Raw genomic sequence first — 16,293 nt, 5'->3', positions numbered from 1 at the left:
CATGGGAAACTACACTTCCTAGCAGTCTGTGCTTCCTTTCCATTTGATTGGCCTGTTAAAAACAATTTAATTCCCAGCATGCAATGCTTCTCCTCGAGCGGAGTAGCCCACGGAGACTACATTGCCCAGGAGGCAACGCTCCACCTTGAGCCAAGCGGGGAACCAGGCGGAATGGTGTATTGCATGCTGGGACTTGCAGTCCTCACGGCCGACGCTCCGTAGTTAAACGGCCCGTGCGTCGGGAGGGCGACGCTCTGTCCTTTCTCTCAGTGCTCGTGGGGGTCTATCTGGGCCAGGGTCTCGGCTGCTCCCGGTCCTCCTACCCCTCACTCTCCGGGAAGATGGCTGCCGTACGCAGGGCTCGCAGTTACTCCCGCTGCGTGGTGCGCTTCTCCGACCGAGAACTCTGCTAAGTCACCCTGTGGGGACGAGACACGGACCGAGCACGGGGCAAGGACCCCCGGACAGCGCCGCCTGACCGACCGCAGCATGGTGAGCAGCGCCCGGCCCGGCCGTGCCTGCTCCCTGCGGCTGCTGCAGTGCGGGCCCTGGGGCGGGAGGGGGCTGGGGGCAGGGCGCGGGCCCGAGGCGGCGGCTGTCATTGGCTGCCGGAGGGGAGGGGGCGTCCCTGGCAACCGTCAACGGTGGGTGTGCGGGTGTTTACCGCTGGAAGCCCGGCCCTGCTCTCCGCTCCGCTGGGGACCTTCCCCGCGCCGGTGTGGGCCGGGCCCTGCCTTCTCCTGGGGCCGTAATCCCCGTGTGTGTCTCGGGGGCTAGCGCTGCACTGACCTCGCCCCTCAGCTCCTGGCCCTTGTGGGGTGTGTCCTGGCGGACGAGCTGCCTGGGACCAGACGCACCTGGAGTGGGGAGATCCCAGTGCGAGGTACTGGAGGATGGTGGCGTCGTGGCACCACGTTGTGCCCCAGGACAGCAGTGTGGCATCAGGCTGTTGCGCCTGCCACAAGGCAGCAGAGGAGGGGCCCTGCAAGCCCCGTTTGAAGCAGGCTAGCCCCTGTCCCCCCACTCATTAGAATTATACGTGGATGTGTACATGACCATATCAATAAAACATTACAGAGATTTTGAAGGCTCAGGGCTGTTTTGAAGAGCCTAGTAGGCCAGGCTTCTCTGCTTGGTGGAGCATTTGCTGCAGAGGTCAAGCCTGCTGGTGGCTTTGTGCAAAGCAGTAGATAAAGGGACTGTTGTCCTGAGGGCTGCACCTCCCTGTGAATTTTTAAAACATCAATCAATCATCAGATTATCTAGACACACCTCTACTTTGTACTGATGGTAGCAGTCAAAAGATCTCAAAACACTTTACCCCAGCAACTAAGCTTTTATATTTCTGCAGAACAAAGAAGATTATTTCCCTTTAAGTGGAAACAGATGGATAAGGTTTTATTGTCTTACACTGCTAAAAAGAACCCAAGCACCTGGCTTTTAGTTCTGTGTTTTAACCTCATCTTTGGGTGACTACAGTCTACATGAACTTGTGCACATTTCCCCATGTGCTTTTTAGCTGGGCATAGTATAGATGCCCTTTGGCTGGATCCGATCTGAGGTCTAGGTGTTTTTGACTGATATCCAAGGAGAGAAAAATATTTGTGCATAACACATCTTATCTGAAAGGAAATATCCTGTGAAAAGTCCTTAATTTTCCCAGAGCTCTTTTGAAGCAGACCTGAATTATAATGCTCATTAGATACATGGAGAAAGGTAAAAATATTAACCAGAGGAAATAATAGGGCAAGGTCAAAGTCTGTAACATTATAGGTGGAGGAAAAACTTTCTGCCTGTTCTGGTTTGAAGATTAATGATGTCATTTTTGCCTAAAGTCTGTGTAAACCCAAATATGGTATGTTAGCTATGGAAAGATGTGAAGGGTGATTTGTTTTAGATCAGTTGAGCACATTAACACTTACTCAGGAAGGGAGGCGTACTTTGCACTGTTAATACTGGTTCTGTGAAGGTCTTTGTTCATACCTTGGCTACAATAAAACTTCAATGGCGTTTCCTCAGTAATTGATAGGCTGCTATATTGTCTCAGAAATGCACTGTATAGTGCTGGTTTGCAGGACAGTGATAACCGAGCTCTGCAAACAACAAGTTTTTGAAACATGGCAACTTCTTTGTAAACAAACGTGAATTAAACTGACCCAACTGTTTTTAGATTGACCTGTACAGCCAGTAACAAATTGACTATGTTTCCCTTTGTGGCTGTTTATTTCAGTGTTAAGGGAAATGGAAGATTAATGTAAACTCTGCATGGCTTAGTTATTAGTGCATGTTAAAGTGATTAAAGGTGAAAATACCTTTAAAGCAGCAGGGTGAAGTCTTTCAAGGGCTTTACTTTCTTGTTCGAGTGGTGATTTAGTATAACTAAATAATATGTCAAGTATCAGGGGGTAGCCGTGTTAGTCTGTATCTACAAAAACAACAAGGAGTCTGGTGGCACCTTAAAGACTAACAGATTTATTTGGGCATAAGCTTTCGTGAGTAAAACAACAAGGAGTCTGGTGGCACCTTAAAGACTAACAGATTTATTTGGGCATAAGCTTTCGTGAGTAAAAACCTCACTTCTTCGGATGCATCCGAAGAAGTGAGGTTTTTACTCACGAAAGCTTATGCCCAAATAAATCTGTTAGTCTTTAAGGTGCCACCAGACTCCTTGTTGTTTAAATAATATGTGATGATGTGAAGTTAGTAGGGGAAAGGTTGCTTCTGTAGAGAAGCAGAGTAACTTCTCTTATTGGGTCAGTGTAAGTGTTAAGTGGCCTTTAAAAAACAGTATTTGAGTGAACTTCAGAAAAATACAGATCTTTACTCATTACACAAGTAATTGAACTTTCAAATCAGGAGGAGAAACTTAAATTTACGAATTAGAAGTGAGTTGTGTTTGAGCTTTGGTACTGAGTACAGACAAAAGGGAGACCAATGGAATTCAGAACTCACCGTTTATAACTGCAGCTTGAAGGCTCAGCAGTTCTGACAGTTGGTTTTGGGCAGGACCTTGAAGTTCAGAGTGGCAGTCTTGCTTGCTTGGATTGAAGAGGAGCAATTAGTTATAGGACTCTCCTGTAAGGACTTCCTTAACAGCATTGAATTTCACTCTGGAAGGCTACTGACCAGAGAAGGGATCGGCAACCTTTCAGAAGTGGTGTGCCGAGTCTTCATTTATTCACTCTAATTTAAGGTTTTGCGTGCCAGTAATACATTTTAATGTTTTTAGAAGGTCTCTTTCTATGTCTATAATATATAACTAAACTATTGTTGAATGTAAAGTAGATAAGGTTTTTAAAATGTTTAAGAAGCTTCATTTAAAATTAAATTAAAATTCAGAGTCCCCCAGACCGGTGGACAGGACCCGGCCAGTGAGAGTGCCACTGAAAAATCAGCTCGCGTGCTGCCTTTGGCATGCGTGCCATAGGTTGCCTACCTCTGGGCCAGAGTAAAGTCTTAGTGGCAAAGCGAGGAGTTGTGTTCTTGGTACAAAGGAGCGTGAAAGTACAGTTGGCTCAGACAAAAGCTTGGAGAAAAAAATCATGATTCCACCAAAGACATCTTGTAGTAGGTTACTTAAAACAGATTGGATCTAAAGTTGGGTGTATTGTTCCAGACAATTGTCAATTAAGATTTAAAAGTTCACCACTTTGACTAGTTAAACAGGTGGTTACTTTAAGTTTTATTGGGATCATGCCCTCACTTCCTAGAAGATATCAGGGTTTGTTGGGTTTACAGAACATGATTAGATACTGAAATGCTACAGTGATAGGGGCACTGTAGTCCAGTACACAATGTCAACCAGGAAGTAAGGGCAGAGTCCCATTATAATCCAAATTTAAGAAGCAGTGTTGCCAGCAGAGTGAAACATGCATTCTAAGATGAATGTCTGGTTCAAACTAGGGTTTTATATTTTGACTGTTTTGGATAACCTGATGACTAGTACAGGAAGCAACATTAAGAAATTCAGAAGAAGTGCAGTTTTAAGCTCAGATCACAGACTGCAGAAACAGATGTAGTATCTACTCACTCTGCCATGCTGCAGGTTGTGTGGTCTGCTATGCAAATCCTGAAAGATATCAGCAATCCTGGGACAAATCATTCAAATATTGATAAAATCAATGCATATATGGATAACAAGCTAGCCCAGCTAACTTGTAGTAATTTGGGACAGAAGATACCCAAGTGGAACTCCAGAAAACAAAAAGAATCTTCTGACTGTCATTTCATCTATTATGTAAAACAAATATAGTCTTGGCATACTTCATTTAAGTGGAGCACAGCAATGTGATGTAATTTACTTATCATAGGACTTTCAGATGGAATAATCTGGTGATGCAAGTTCATGGAGTCCTGAATTTTTGCATTTGTACTGTGAAGGAAATTAAATCTATACTGAAGAAGTCTACAGTATTTCCTTTAGGGCTGTCGATTAAATCGCAATTAACTCACAGTGTTAACTAAAAAAAAAATCCCGATTATCGCAGTTTTAATCACACAGTTAAACAATAGAATATTAATTGAAATTTATTAAATATTTTTGGATGTTTTTCTACATTTTCAAATATATTGATTTCAATTACAACAGAATAAAGTGTACCTTGTTCACTTTATATTGTTTTGATTACAAATTTGCACTGTAAAAATGAAAAAATATAGTATTTCTCAATTCACCTCATACAAGTACTATAGTGCGATCTCTATTGTGAAAGTGCAACTTACAAATCTTTTTTGTTACATAACTGCAATAAAAAAAAAAATTTAAAACTTCAGAGCCTACAAGTCCACTCAATCCTACTTCTTGTTCAGCCAATCGCTAATGGAATGATGGCCGAAGCATGAAGGGGCATACGAATTTGTAGCATATCTGGCGCTTACATACCTTGCAACGCTGGCTATGAAAGTTCCATGCGAATGCCTGTTCTTTTTTACAAAGGCACCTGAAACAGAGAACAGGCATTCGCATGGAACTTTCATAGCCAGCGTTGCAAGGTTTTTAAGCGCCAGATATGCTACAAATTCGTATGCCCCTTCATGCTTCGGCCATCATTCCATTAGCGATTGGCTGAACAAGAAGTAGGACTGAGTGGACTTGTAGGCTCTGAAGTCTTTAAATTGTTTACTTTTTAAATGCAGATTTTTTTGTACATAATTCTACATTTGTAAGTTCAACTTTCATGATAAAGAGAGAGCACTACAGTACTTATATTAAGTGAATTGAAAAATACTATGTTTTTTCCAGTGCAAATATTTGCAATCAAAAATATAAAGTGAGCACTGTACACTTTGTATTCTGTATTGTAATTGAAAATGTAGAAGACATCCAAAAATATTTAAATAAATGGTATTCTACTGTTTAATCACGAGATTAAACAGAGTAATCATGCAATTAATTTCCCCCCTTAATTTCCTTTAGAACTGCTGAGAATCTCATTAATAAGTACAAAAATGTAATGCTAGGTCTCTTTGGCATGACAGAGAATTCTAGCAACATCTAGGAGAGACCTACTGTGCAACTAAAAAATGCTGAATTCTACATCTCCCCCTCCCCCAAAATCAGTTTAAAACTCAAGCTAAAAGGTGAATTTGCATCCTATCAAACAGGCTTTTGCAGAACTATAAATTTAAACAGCTCTTGTAATCCCTCCAATCTTAAATCAGAGTGGAGTACAACTTCTGGGATACTTCACCTGCAACAGCAGCTTTTAGACAAGGCCAAATCTGCTGCTTTCTCAGGCAGTCAGACTGATCACTGAGTGACAAGTCTGTTTGTGTGCTGTTGCTACATGATTTGTAGCAATTTGTCATACTGGTATTCAAACTTAAGCAAGACAGAAGTTTTAGGATAGCTTGTTTACAACTTAAGTGCACTTTATAATGGGTTTTGATCCTATGTTGAATGGGCAACTACTTAAAGCAGTTGTATATTTTTAGTCCTCTGTTCTAGAATTGGCTCTCTTTGGGAGTGGGGTCTGTTTAGCTTTGTTCAAGTTAACATGAATGCCAGTCCTGTTGAACTAGATTCATGCTCCTTAAATATAAATTTGTATAAAAGACTCATTTTAAAGTTATGGACAGCTCCAGTTTCTTTTTATCATCAGCAAAGGTTGTAAATCTATATTAAACATTATCTTCCAAGTTCTCAAGTTGTCCACTCAAGTGAGGCTGTTATAGTTTATATCTTATAACTCTAAGCAATAGTCTCCTTTTAATGTGCAGTATACAAAAAATATTCAAACTACTGTCTAAAAAAGATTAACTGCTATATTTAAAAAAACCCAAAACACGTGTTTAAGGGCATTTTAAAATGGCACTGTGTTCATGAAGCACAAGGTGCACTTCATGTTTCTTTTGGCTCTGTTTGTATGCTTTGATTTTAATAAAGATCCATGCACTTAATTCAGTAATAGTGAATAGAATGTTTACATAAAGCTTTACTACAAAGGTCTGCATGATGGCACAAACTTTCAGCCTAGAAAAAAGACTAGACTGAAAACTTTGTTTGCATAAGTTTATGTCTAGATCGGGGGACGCTACCATAACTCTTCCAAAATCCTAGATGAGCGTGTAAAAGACTGTAAAGTTTCTATTTTGATTAGCTGTGTTTAAATACCCCACCCTCCGCAAATCAACTTACATGGTGAATACCAGTACTTAAACAAAATTGATTCTTGAAAGGTTTGCAACCTTTCAAAATTATTCTTAGTATGGATACTCCTATCTTTTCCAGTAAGAAGGTCAGCCAACAAGATCAGATATGGCTCTTAAGATATATTTAAACTTGAGACTTAGTTAAAACATGACAGTTCCTCCTCTCCTGCAGTCGGAAGGGCCTGAAAGAAATAAATAGTATTCCTTCTAAAATGCCATTATTGACAAAACAAATAGCCACTTCATCTCACGATGTTAGCTACAATATGAACAAGACCACAGTAGGTAGAGTAAACACTAAATTTTCAGTGTTCTGATTCCAGCAGGAGCTCTTTTCTTTCCCTGTCTAAATAGTCCAGTGAGTATCATAGTAACTTTGGGGCATTATCTTATGCTGTTGAATATTGTAGATCAAAACTATAGCTTCTGTCACTCAAACATCTTTAGTGTGTAACCCCCATAGCTTAGCTATCAGCTTCATACAGTAGAACCTCAGAGTTACAAATTGACCAGTCAACTATCACCTCATCTGGAACTGGAAGTACACAATCAGGCAGCAGCAGAGATAAAAACAAACAGGTACAGTACTGTGTTAAATGTAAACTACTGAAAAATAAATGGAAAGCAGCATTTTTCTTCTGTGTAGTAAAGTTTCAAAGCTGTATTGACAATGTTCAGTTGTAAACTTTTGAAAGACCTGTAACGTTTTGTTCAGAGTTACGAACAACCTCCATGTCCAAGGTGTTCGTAACTGAGGTTCTACTGTAGTTATGGCATCACAATACCTCCAGCATTGCTGCTAGTACTATCTTAGAGTAAAACTAATTTAACCTGCTTAGTGACCACAGAAAATGTGTGACTGATATGTATCTTCGGGACTAGCAGAATTCCTTTAGTGAACATTTTGCTTGCTGCAATAAGTCTTAAAGTATGTTGCTGTTAGTGTGACCATATATTATATTGGAATATTTACTATAGTTTTGAAGTACATATTGGTGTCAGTGTTTTATAACTACATCGTGTTTGAAATCTGCTTAAGTCTTCCATCCAAGTGCTGAAGAATTCTACAAACTTTCTCAAACGTTAAAGGGCCAGATTTCAGTATAAGTAGGCCTAGTTCCATTGAGATCAGTAGAGCAACATCAGAGCTGTATTTAGTTCTAGCTTTTTCTGTTTGGGATGGTTGCTTCAAAGTGCAAACTGGTGCACTGTGGTGTTCATTTGCAGCCCAAACTGGAATAGCCCCAAGAGATATGTACTAACTGCATTGATTAAGCTTCAGAGTTAATATTATTAATCACTTCACTGCTGAATGATGTACCAGTTATATGCAGCAAAGACATTGTGGCTGAAAATCCCCTTTAATATAGAAACTGCTTCCGTAACACACCTTTCAGCAACAAAAGTTTAAAGAAGTGGCACCATTACATTGAACTCTTGATTTTACCTGGGAGAAGGCAGTAAAAGGTGCAGTCAATTGTCTAAAATGTTTTTATGAGTGAAATTTCAAAGTCCTCTTTTTATGGAGTTAAGTTCCCCTACAATGTTTTCAATCCAAACATTGCAGCAATGCACTGATGCATGTAAAATGGCAAATGACATCTAGCTAGACTCTGCATTACCCAGTTTAAGTGAAATGCAAAATGCTTATTTCATTATCAGTTTCAACAGGTAATGCCACTAAACTTAATTTAGCCAAATATTAAGTTGATGTCAACAGGGACATTATTTTGAGGGGGAACATGTTTTTTTGTAATGAGTTTGTGCAGTTCGCACACAGAGTAATGTGTATACAGACTGCATATTCATGTCTAACTGTTCTCTATTAGGCAGAAGCTGAAGAAGATTGTCACTCTGATCTGATAAGAGCTGATGACAATGAAAGGCCTGGTGAAGCAAATCTTCAGGTATGTCTAAAGTTATGTTAATTTTGAAATGAAGTTCAGTTGGCATTTTCTTCCGTAGTAGAAAGCTGATATGGTGCAGTTTAAGCCATCCCATAAGTAAAAGCACATTCTGTGATATGATACCTTTTCCTATGGTACTTGTTTCCACATATTAATACAAAAAAACCCCCAAAACCTTGGCATTAAGGTTAAAATATACTTTCAAATATACACTGAAGGCAAACTTCAATGAGGGAAGTGTCATATGGTGACTTCACCTTTGTTTTATACCACATTACCCTCCCCATTTAAAAACAAAACAAAACACACCACCAACCAACCCCTACAAATTCAAGTTATAACCTTGATTCTATTTAGGGCTGTCAAGCGATTAAAAAAATTCATTGCACAGTTAAACAATACCATATATTAATTTTGATGTTTTCTACATTTTCAAATATATTGATTTCAATTACAACACAGAATACAAAATGTACAGTGCTCACTTTATAGTCATTTTTGATTACAAGTATTTGCACTGTAAACAACAAAAGAAATTGTATTTTCAATTCACCTAATATAAATGCTGTAGTGCAATCTCTATGAAAATGGAATTTGCAAATGTCGAATTATGTACAAAAAATAACTGCATTCAAAAATAAAAATGTAAAACTTTAGAGCCTAGAAGTCCACTCAGTCCTACTTCAGCCAGTTGCTCAGACAAACAAGTTTGGTTACATTTGCAGGAGATAATGCTGCCTACTTCTTGTTTAAAATGTCACCTGGAAGTGAGAACAGGCGTTCGCATAGGCGTCGCAAGAGATTTACTTGCCAGATGTGCTGAAGATACATATGTCCCTTCATTCTTCAGCCACCATTCCAGAGGATATGCATCCATGCTGATGATGGGTCTACTCGATAATGATCCAAAGCAGAGTGGACCAATGCATATTCATTTTCATCATCTGAGTCACATGCCACCAGCAGAAGGTTGATTTTCCTTTTTGGTGGTTCAGGTTCTGTAGTTTCTGCATCTGAGTGCTGTACTTTTAAGACTTCTGAAAGTACGCTCCACACCTCATCCCTCTCAGATTTTGGAAGGCACTTCAGATTCTTAAACCTTGGGTCGAGTGCTGTAGCTATTTTTAGACGTCTCAAATTGGTATCTTCTTTGCATTTTGTCAAATCTGCAATGACCGTGTTTGTAAATCAAACAACATGTGCTGGGTCATCATCCAAGACTGCTATAACATGAAACATATAGCAGAATGCGGTTAAAACAGAGCAGGGGACATACATTTGTCCCCCAAGAAGTTCAGTCACAAACTTAATGAATGCACTTTTTTTTTTTAAAAAATGAACATCAGTATGGAAGCATGTTCTCCGGAATGGTGGCTGAAGCATGAAGCGGCATACGAATGTTTAGCATATCTGGCACGTAAATACCTTGCAACGCCGGCTACAAATAAGTGCCATATGAACTCCTGTTCTCCCTTTCAGGTGATATTGTAAATAAGCAGGCAGTAGTATCTCCCGTAAATGTAAACAAACTTGGTTGTCTTCATGATTGGCTGAACAAGAGGTAGGACTGAGTGGACTCGTAGGCTCTAAAGTTTTACATTGTTTTGTTTTTGAGTGCAGTTATGTAACCAAAAGAAAAAAGGGGCTACGTTTGTAAGTTACACCTTCACGATAGAGATTGCACTACAGTACTTGTATGAGATGAATTCAAAAATACTATTTATCATTTTTACAGAGCAAATATTTGTAATCAAAAATATAAAGTAAGCATGTCACTTTGTATTCTGTGTTGTAATAGAAATCAATATATTTGAAAATGTAGAAAAACATCCAAAAATATTTAATAAATTTCAGTTGGTATTCTATTGTTTAACAGTGCGATTAATCACGATTAATTTTTTGAGATAATCACATGGGTTAACTGCGATTAATCGACAGCCCTAATTGTAATCAAAGCTAGTTTACAATAATATATTCACAAGTGTAATAAACCAATTTTGCTATATAAAATTGAAATTTAAAACATTGAGCTGACATTTTCTTAAATTATATATGAAATGAGCAAGTAGACTTATTCTAACATATTCAGAAAGACAACAGTGAGATTATTTCTATGAATTTAGGCCAGTATTAACTATATCATAATCACTTCTTGCAACAACCCAAATTTTCTTCTGCATACTGAATCATCCAAACAGAAGTAATTGCATTGTTGGAACTAAATTGTCCATAAGCCATAGCATTTCCTTGTGTGATTTTTCTGGTAATTCCACTGTAAGTGAAGCTAGAGGAAATGCCAATTCTAATCTGAACCAGAGTTTGCTAAATAAAGTCCCTATATTTACCCTTGTATAGCTAGTATTGTATGTGTAACGTATATTCAAAGTTCTTACTTGTAGATTGAACCTGCAGAGACTATGTAATCTCTTGTACAGGAGATGTACTGTCTGCCCAGAAGATGCTAAATCAGAGCCTATTAGGAGTTAATGTTTCTGAATTTTTAGGCAGAGCTCCAGATGTTTCGAGCTCAGTGGATTTTTGAACTTGCCCCAGGCATGAGTTCTGGTGGTTTGGAAACTGTGCCACGTGCAAGAGGCCCTGGAGTAAAGGCTATAGATACCAAAGGAAAGCAGGAGCTAGCAAAAGAGGAGAAGGTAGGAAAAAGATCACTTATTTTACTAATGGGCTGTCTTTGTTAGCATTCCATTAGCTTTTAACATTGAATGTTTAGTTTCTGGTTAAACCTGAAAAAGATCAGGCAGATAACTTCCTCTCTATATGCTAGATTCACAAAGGCATGGTGTGGTGCCTAAGTTTTAGGAGCCTAGAAATTTGGGATTCACAAACTCTGAGTTAGGTGGTCAAGCTCCCTAGGGGAGTGCATAGGGGAGATAGGTACCTAAGACTACGTAGAGTACAAGCACTTCACGTGTAGCTACTTGCTACAGCGAAAGGCAGGCTGCATCCACACTTGGAACTGTGGTGTGAGCTATATGCTTCAGGGAAGCCCTGTGGCAGAGGGGAAGCTATTGGAGTCTTTCAGTGCAGTAGGGAAAGCCTCTGGCAGTGGGACACTACACTGCTAAAAATAGCATTGTAGATGTGGGAGGCACTACTCAGGTGTGTAGAGAGCTCTCATAGGTTACATACCCGGGGAGGGGATGGGGTTCAGGTGTGAAGGGCATTCTCCTCACATAAACTGTACTCAGTCTACAGTGCTATTTATACTCATGCTAGCTGGGTGTGTGGTGTCTGTACTCTGCGGTAAGTGTAGTTATATGCTAAGAATGGGATTTCCAAAAGTCAGCACATTGAGTGAGGCGCTGCCTTAGCTAACCATTGGGAGATGCCAAGGACAGGGTGTGTCTTAAGCCTCACTCCTTCTAATGAGTCAGGGTCTTAAGTCTGGGCTTCAGGAATGTGCTGTTTCCTGCTTGGGATTCTCTGCTGTGAAGCCTCTCCTGCATATATAAATATAAAAGAGAGAGAATGAATGAGTGACTATAGTTTGGGGTCTCACCTGGAAGGAGGGAGACCCAGGTTCTAGTACCTTTGCTCCAATGACTAGTTATACAAAGTGCAACAGCTTTATCAGGAGAGACTGAGGGCATTTTCTTCCTTCAGCTTGAGGGGAGAATTGAAACCAGGTCTCCCACATCCTGGGTGAGTGCTTTAACCACTAAAGCTATAAGGTGGGCACTATTGCTACCACCTCCTCTCTGGCCAGATTTTGAATGGGCCCAAATCTGGTAGGTGAATTCCAAGTTCAGCCTACTGGATTGGGCCCTGCAGATGAGAAAGACAGAAGAACTCCTATATTCCCCTGCTTTGTGGATTTTGCTGGGGTTTAGGTGTCCATATGCTTAGTGAGACAGCAGTATGCGTGCACAGAGGCAGAAACTGAGGCGCCCAGAGGACTTTTACTACCAAAATGTAGGGCCAGTTTAGTCACTTACAGGGTTAGGTGGTAGCTGAGCAGGGGTTTTGTGAATGCCAGTGGTGCCAAACTGTTGAAGTTGGGCACATAAGTCCCTTTGTGAATCTAGCCCTGTGTTCCTTACCTTTTGCCGCCTTCCCTCAAAATCCTATCCCCTTTTCCTCCTCCTTCTCATGCGTGGCTTTGCCTCCTTCACCAAATATATGTATTGTGAAGTGATAGTGGCCTACCTCCTGTAACAGTGGGTGTTATATAGGTGAGTTCCAGTTGAATGAAGTCAGAGGTAAAATGACATGAAATTTGTCAATCCTATCTTCTTGTAATGGATATGTACAAACACTAAGAAAGCTAAAGAGCTTCTGAACTAGGTCTATCACTAATGTGTTCTGGTTAAGTTCAGCTGGCATTTTCTCTCCCCGTTAAAGAAAAGGAAATAAGAGCCCTCCTGCCTTCCTTCCCCTGTCTCTCCTGACTTCTTGCAAACATTTCCATTTTTGCTCTGGCTAGTCACCTGCATTTGTGAAAGTTCTTTCCAAGCATAGTGTAGCAGTATGGCCCCCACAATACTCTTGACTTTTTGGATCACTTAGTACTCTTTTGCAGGTCCCACTGTTCTTTATTGTTGCAGACTGGATTTGCAATTGATGTGCTTTTGCTCCTGTAGGTCAACTCTGTGGATTTGACTCTAATATCAGCCAGATGCTTTCTGTCTCACTCCCTGAGCTTTGCTTTCACAAGTGCTTTGCACGACACTTCCAGAATTGGCCTGGCCTTTTTTTTTTTTTTTAAAAAACAAAACTGAGTTAGAGCCAACGTGTGTCTAGGCAAAAGTGTGATACTTTAAATAAGTTGAAGATCGTCACTCCCGTGCCAATTTTGGTGACATGAACAAATGATCAATCCTTCTTTGCAAAGCAATAAAACTTTAGAAAGCTTGCTCATTCCTGAGGATAAGCTATCATTTGAATGGTAAGTTAAATATGGCACAGTTAGACTCCTTTTAAAACAAAAAGGAATTATTAGTTAGAAACCTATTTTCATAGGTTTCTAATGTGATTGCTATATCAACCATGGTTATAGTGGTGCTAGAAGTTATGCAATTCCTTATTTATAAGGGCTTAATGCCCTGATTTAATTAAAACTGGTGTAAGCAAGATTTAGGATCAGGCTCTGCGTTGGCTCAGAAATTCAGTTATTGTTAGTAGAACCTGAACGTCACCTCCGTGTTATTATATGCAATTGTGCTTTTACTGTTCTCCTTACCACCTCATAGTATAGAGTTGTCAACTTGGATGAAAATTCTGGTAACTGGATTTACGTGGATGCTTGTAACAATTTTTTTAAATGTTCTGTGTAATTTGTACAGGCAAGAGAATTGTTCCTGAAGGCTGTGGAACAAGAACAAAATGGGGCTCTTTATGAAGGTAATATGCAATTCTGAGATTACAAATCTAGTGCCTTGAAAAGTACTATACGGTTGATCAGGAGCCACTTTTTATTAGTTGCTACTGAAATAGTGAGAGCTGTGCACTCCTAATTAATAGCTGGAGAATTATAAGTAGCAATTTGAGAACTGGAGTCCTTGGGTCACTCAAGCACTCCCAAGACTAAACTAACCTAAGAAAGAACAGACAGCTATGCTAAAGAAGCTCATTATTATAGTTAAGATTAAGCAAAATTATGAATCCAAGGCAGACTAAAAACACTAAGTCTCTCCCAGTCTTTTGGCAAGGAAATGTTTTACCCTCTTTAGCAGTATCTACACAAGTTTCAGTAGACTGAAATTTGTCTGGAGCAGTTTTTCCAGGGCCCTGGATAGTTTCTTTAATAGGAAAGCTCATATCAATTATTTTCTTTGCTGTGCAGTTACACTTTCAGTTTAACTAAACTAGCTTCTGTATTTTTAAAACAAACTGATGTCACATTTAACATGTTCACAGCTTTCTAGTAGATGCCTTCTTAGAAGTGTTAAATGGTTGACACTTAAATCTGGTCATCTTTAATTTGTCAAGTTTGCCCCCAAAATTGAAAATTCCCATGTAATGAAAGATTAAAGGCCACCTTTAGACAGCCTTCCTTCCTGTTTCTGCCCCTATTGGCACAGTTCTGGAAATGGAGGTTCAGAATAGTTGGAGGGAAAAAGAGCTGTATCTAAGCCCCAATTAAACATGGTACTTAATCATGTGCCTGTCTTTAAACACATGGATAATCCCACTGTAATCAGTGGAACTACTCATACCTAAAGATAAGCACCTGATTAAGTACCTTGTTCAACTAGGGTGTCGGAACTTGCATCAGGGATCCCTACATTATGGGTCACCACTTCTGAGATCATGCAGTGGCTTGGGGCAAAGGGACCTCAGAGGTGGCAAGATACTAAATAACTTTTTTGCAAAAAGTGTTACTTAGTTTAAAGGATAAACCCTTAGGGCTTGAACACATGAGCACTTATTTTGGTATAACTTAAGTTGCTCAGGGGAGTGAAAAAGCCACCCCTCCGAGCAACGTAACTTACATAGACTTAATCAGTGTGAACAGCGCTTCTCCCGCTGACATAGCTACTGCTGCTTGGGTAGGTGGAGTAATTCTGATGAGTAGAGAGTTTTCTCCCGTTGGCATAAAGCGTCTGCACTAGCAGCACTACAGCTACATCAGTACAACTGCGCTGCAGTAGCGATTCTAGTGTAGACTAGCTCTTAGTGATGTCCTCTAAAGCCACAATATTCCTATAATCTGAGAACTCCAATTAGCAATTTAGTATAGTGCAGGATGAGTGAGTAGGAGACTGCTCAAGCCTCTGTTCCCAACAGTATTATAACCTATACTTTGTGTGCCTGAATTTACTCCTTAAACACAAAACAAACGAAAACAGTATAGGTCCTATTAAACTTCTTGCATTCTGCTGCATCTAAGCTGTGCATGCAGACAGCCTGTTAGCTGTAATTGAGACCCAAGGACACTGAACCTCACTTTACTGTTGCATCTGTATTTAATCTGTATAGGTAAATTCTGGCTAACAAGCAAATTAAAGATAGTTTCATGAAGTTCAGCTAATTATTCTAATCATAGAACTGGAAGGGATCTTGAGAGGTCATCTAGTCTAGTTCCCTGCACTCGTGGCAGGACTAAGTATTATCTAGACCATTCCTGACAAGTGTTTGTCTAACCTGCTCTTAAATATCTCCAATGATGGAGACTCCACAACCTCCTTAGGCAGTTTATTCCAGTGCTTAACCCACCCCGCCAGTTAGGAAGTTTTTCCTAATGTCCAACCTAAATCTCTCTGGCTGCAATTTAAGCCCGTTGCTTCTTGTCTTAATGATTGCTAAGAAGAGCGCCGGGGGAAAAAAGAAAAAAAACAAACAAACAAAAAAAAACAAAAAAACCCACAACCTGCTTTATGTTGACCCAGCAACTTTAAAGTCTTCATACTTTGAGACAGAACTTCAGAACACAAAGTACACTAATTCATAATTACAGCACACACTGTCCTGAAGTTCTCAGAACATGAAGCCTTTAAAATTGTTACAGCATTTAAAAGTCCAGTAACTCACTGAAAGATAAACTTGAGGCCTTGACAGAAGTCAGCAAGTGTTGATTTAAACTAAGTGTCACACACCTCCCTTTGGCATGAGGCACATATTGCAGAAAGTTACATTTTCCTGTGCAACAAACATGGCTTCATAAGCTATAGCGCCTACAGTGACTACCACATTGAAAACTGTATGTTATTAATCTATTGCACTGTATTGGTGATGTGGTTGCCTAAATCTGGGCAATTGCTTTCAAAGCTTCGGA

General features: G+C 39.9%; 1 protein-coding gene across 2 annotated transcripts in view; it reads left to right on the top strand.

Annotated features, from left to right (window-relative positions):
- The first annotated feature begins 266 nt into the window (after positions 1-266).
- FBXO9 (F-box protein 9) overlaps positions 267-16,293 on the top strand; it is a 44,107-nt gene continuing 28,080 nt past the window's right edge. Inside the window, exons 1-4 of one of the 2 annotated variants that reach the window (XM_054021861.1) lie at positions 267-492; positions 8,481-8,558; positions 11,063-11,212; positions 13,862-13,919. In XM_054021861.1, coding sequence (XP_053877836.1) covers positions 490-492; positions 8,481-8,558; positions 11,063-11,212; positions 13,862-13,919 — 289 coding nt within the window. In that variant the 5' untranslated portion in view covers positions 267-489. The remainder of the gene's footprint in view (positions 493-8,480; positions 8,559-11,062; positions 11,213-13,861; positions 13,920-16,293) is intronic. The other variant, XM_054021860.1, reaches the window with a different exon arrangement.

This window comes from Malaclemys terrapin, chromosome 3 (assembly GCF_027887155.1).
Source record: "Malaclemys terrapin pileata isolate rMalTer1 chromosome 3, rMalTer1.hap1, whole genome shotgun sequence".
Taxonomy (NCBI): domain Eukaryota; kingdom Metazoa; phylum Chordata; order Testudines; family Emydidae; genus Malaclemys; species Malaclemys terrapin.
The sequence above is the reverse complement of the archived record's forward strand: the minus strand, read 5'-3'. Positions and strand labels throughout refer to the sequence as shown.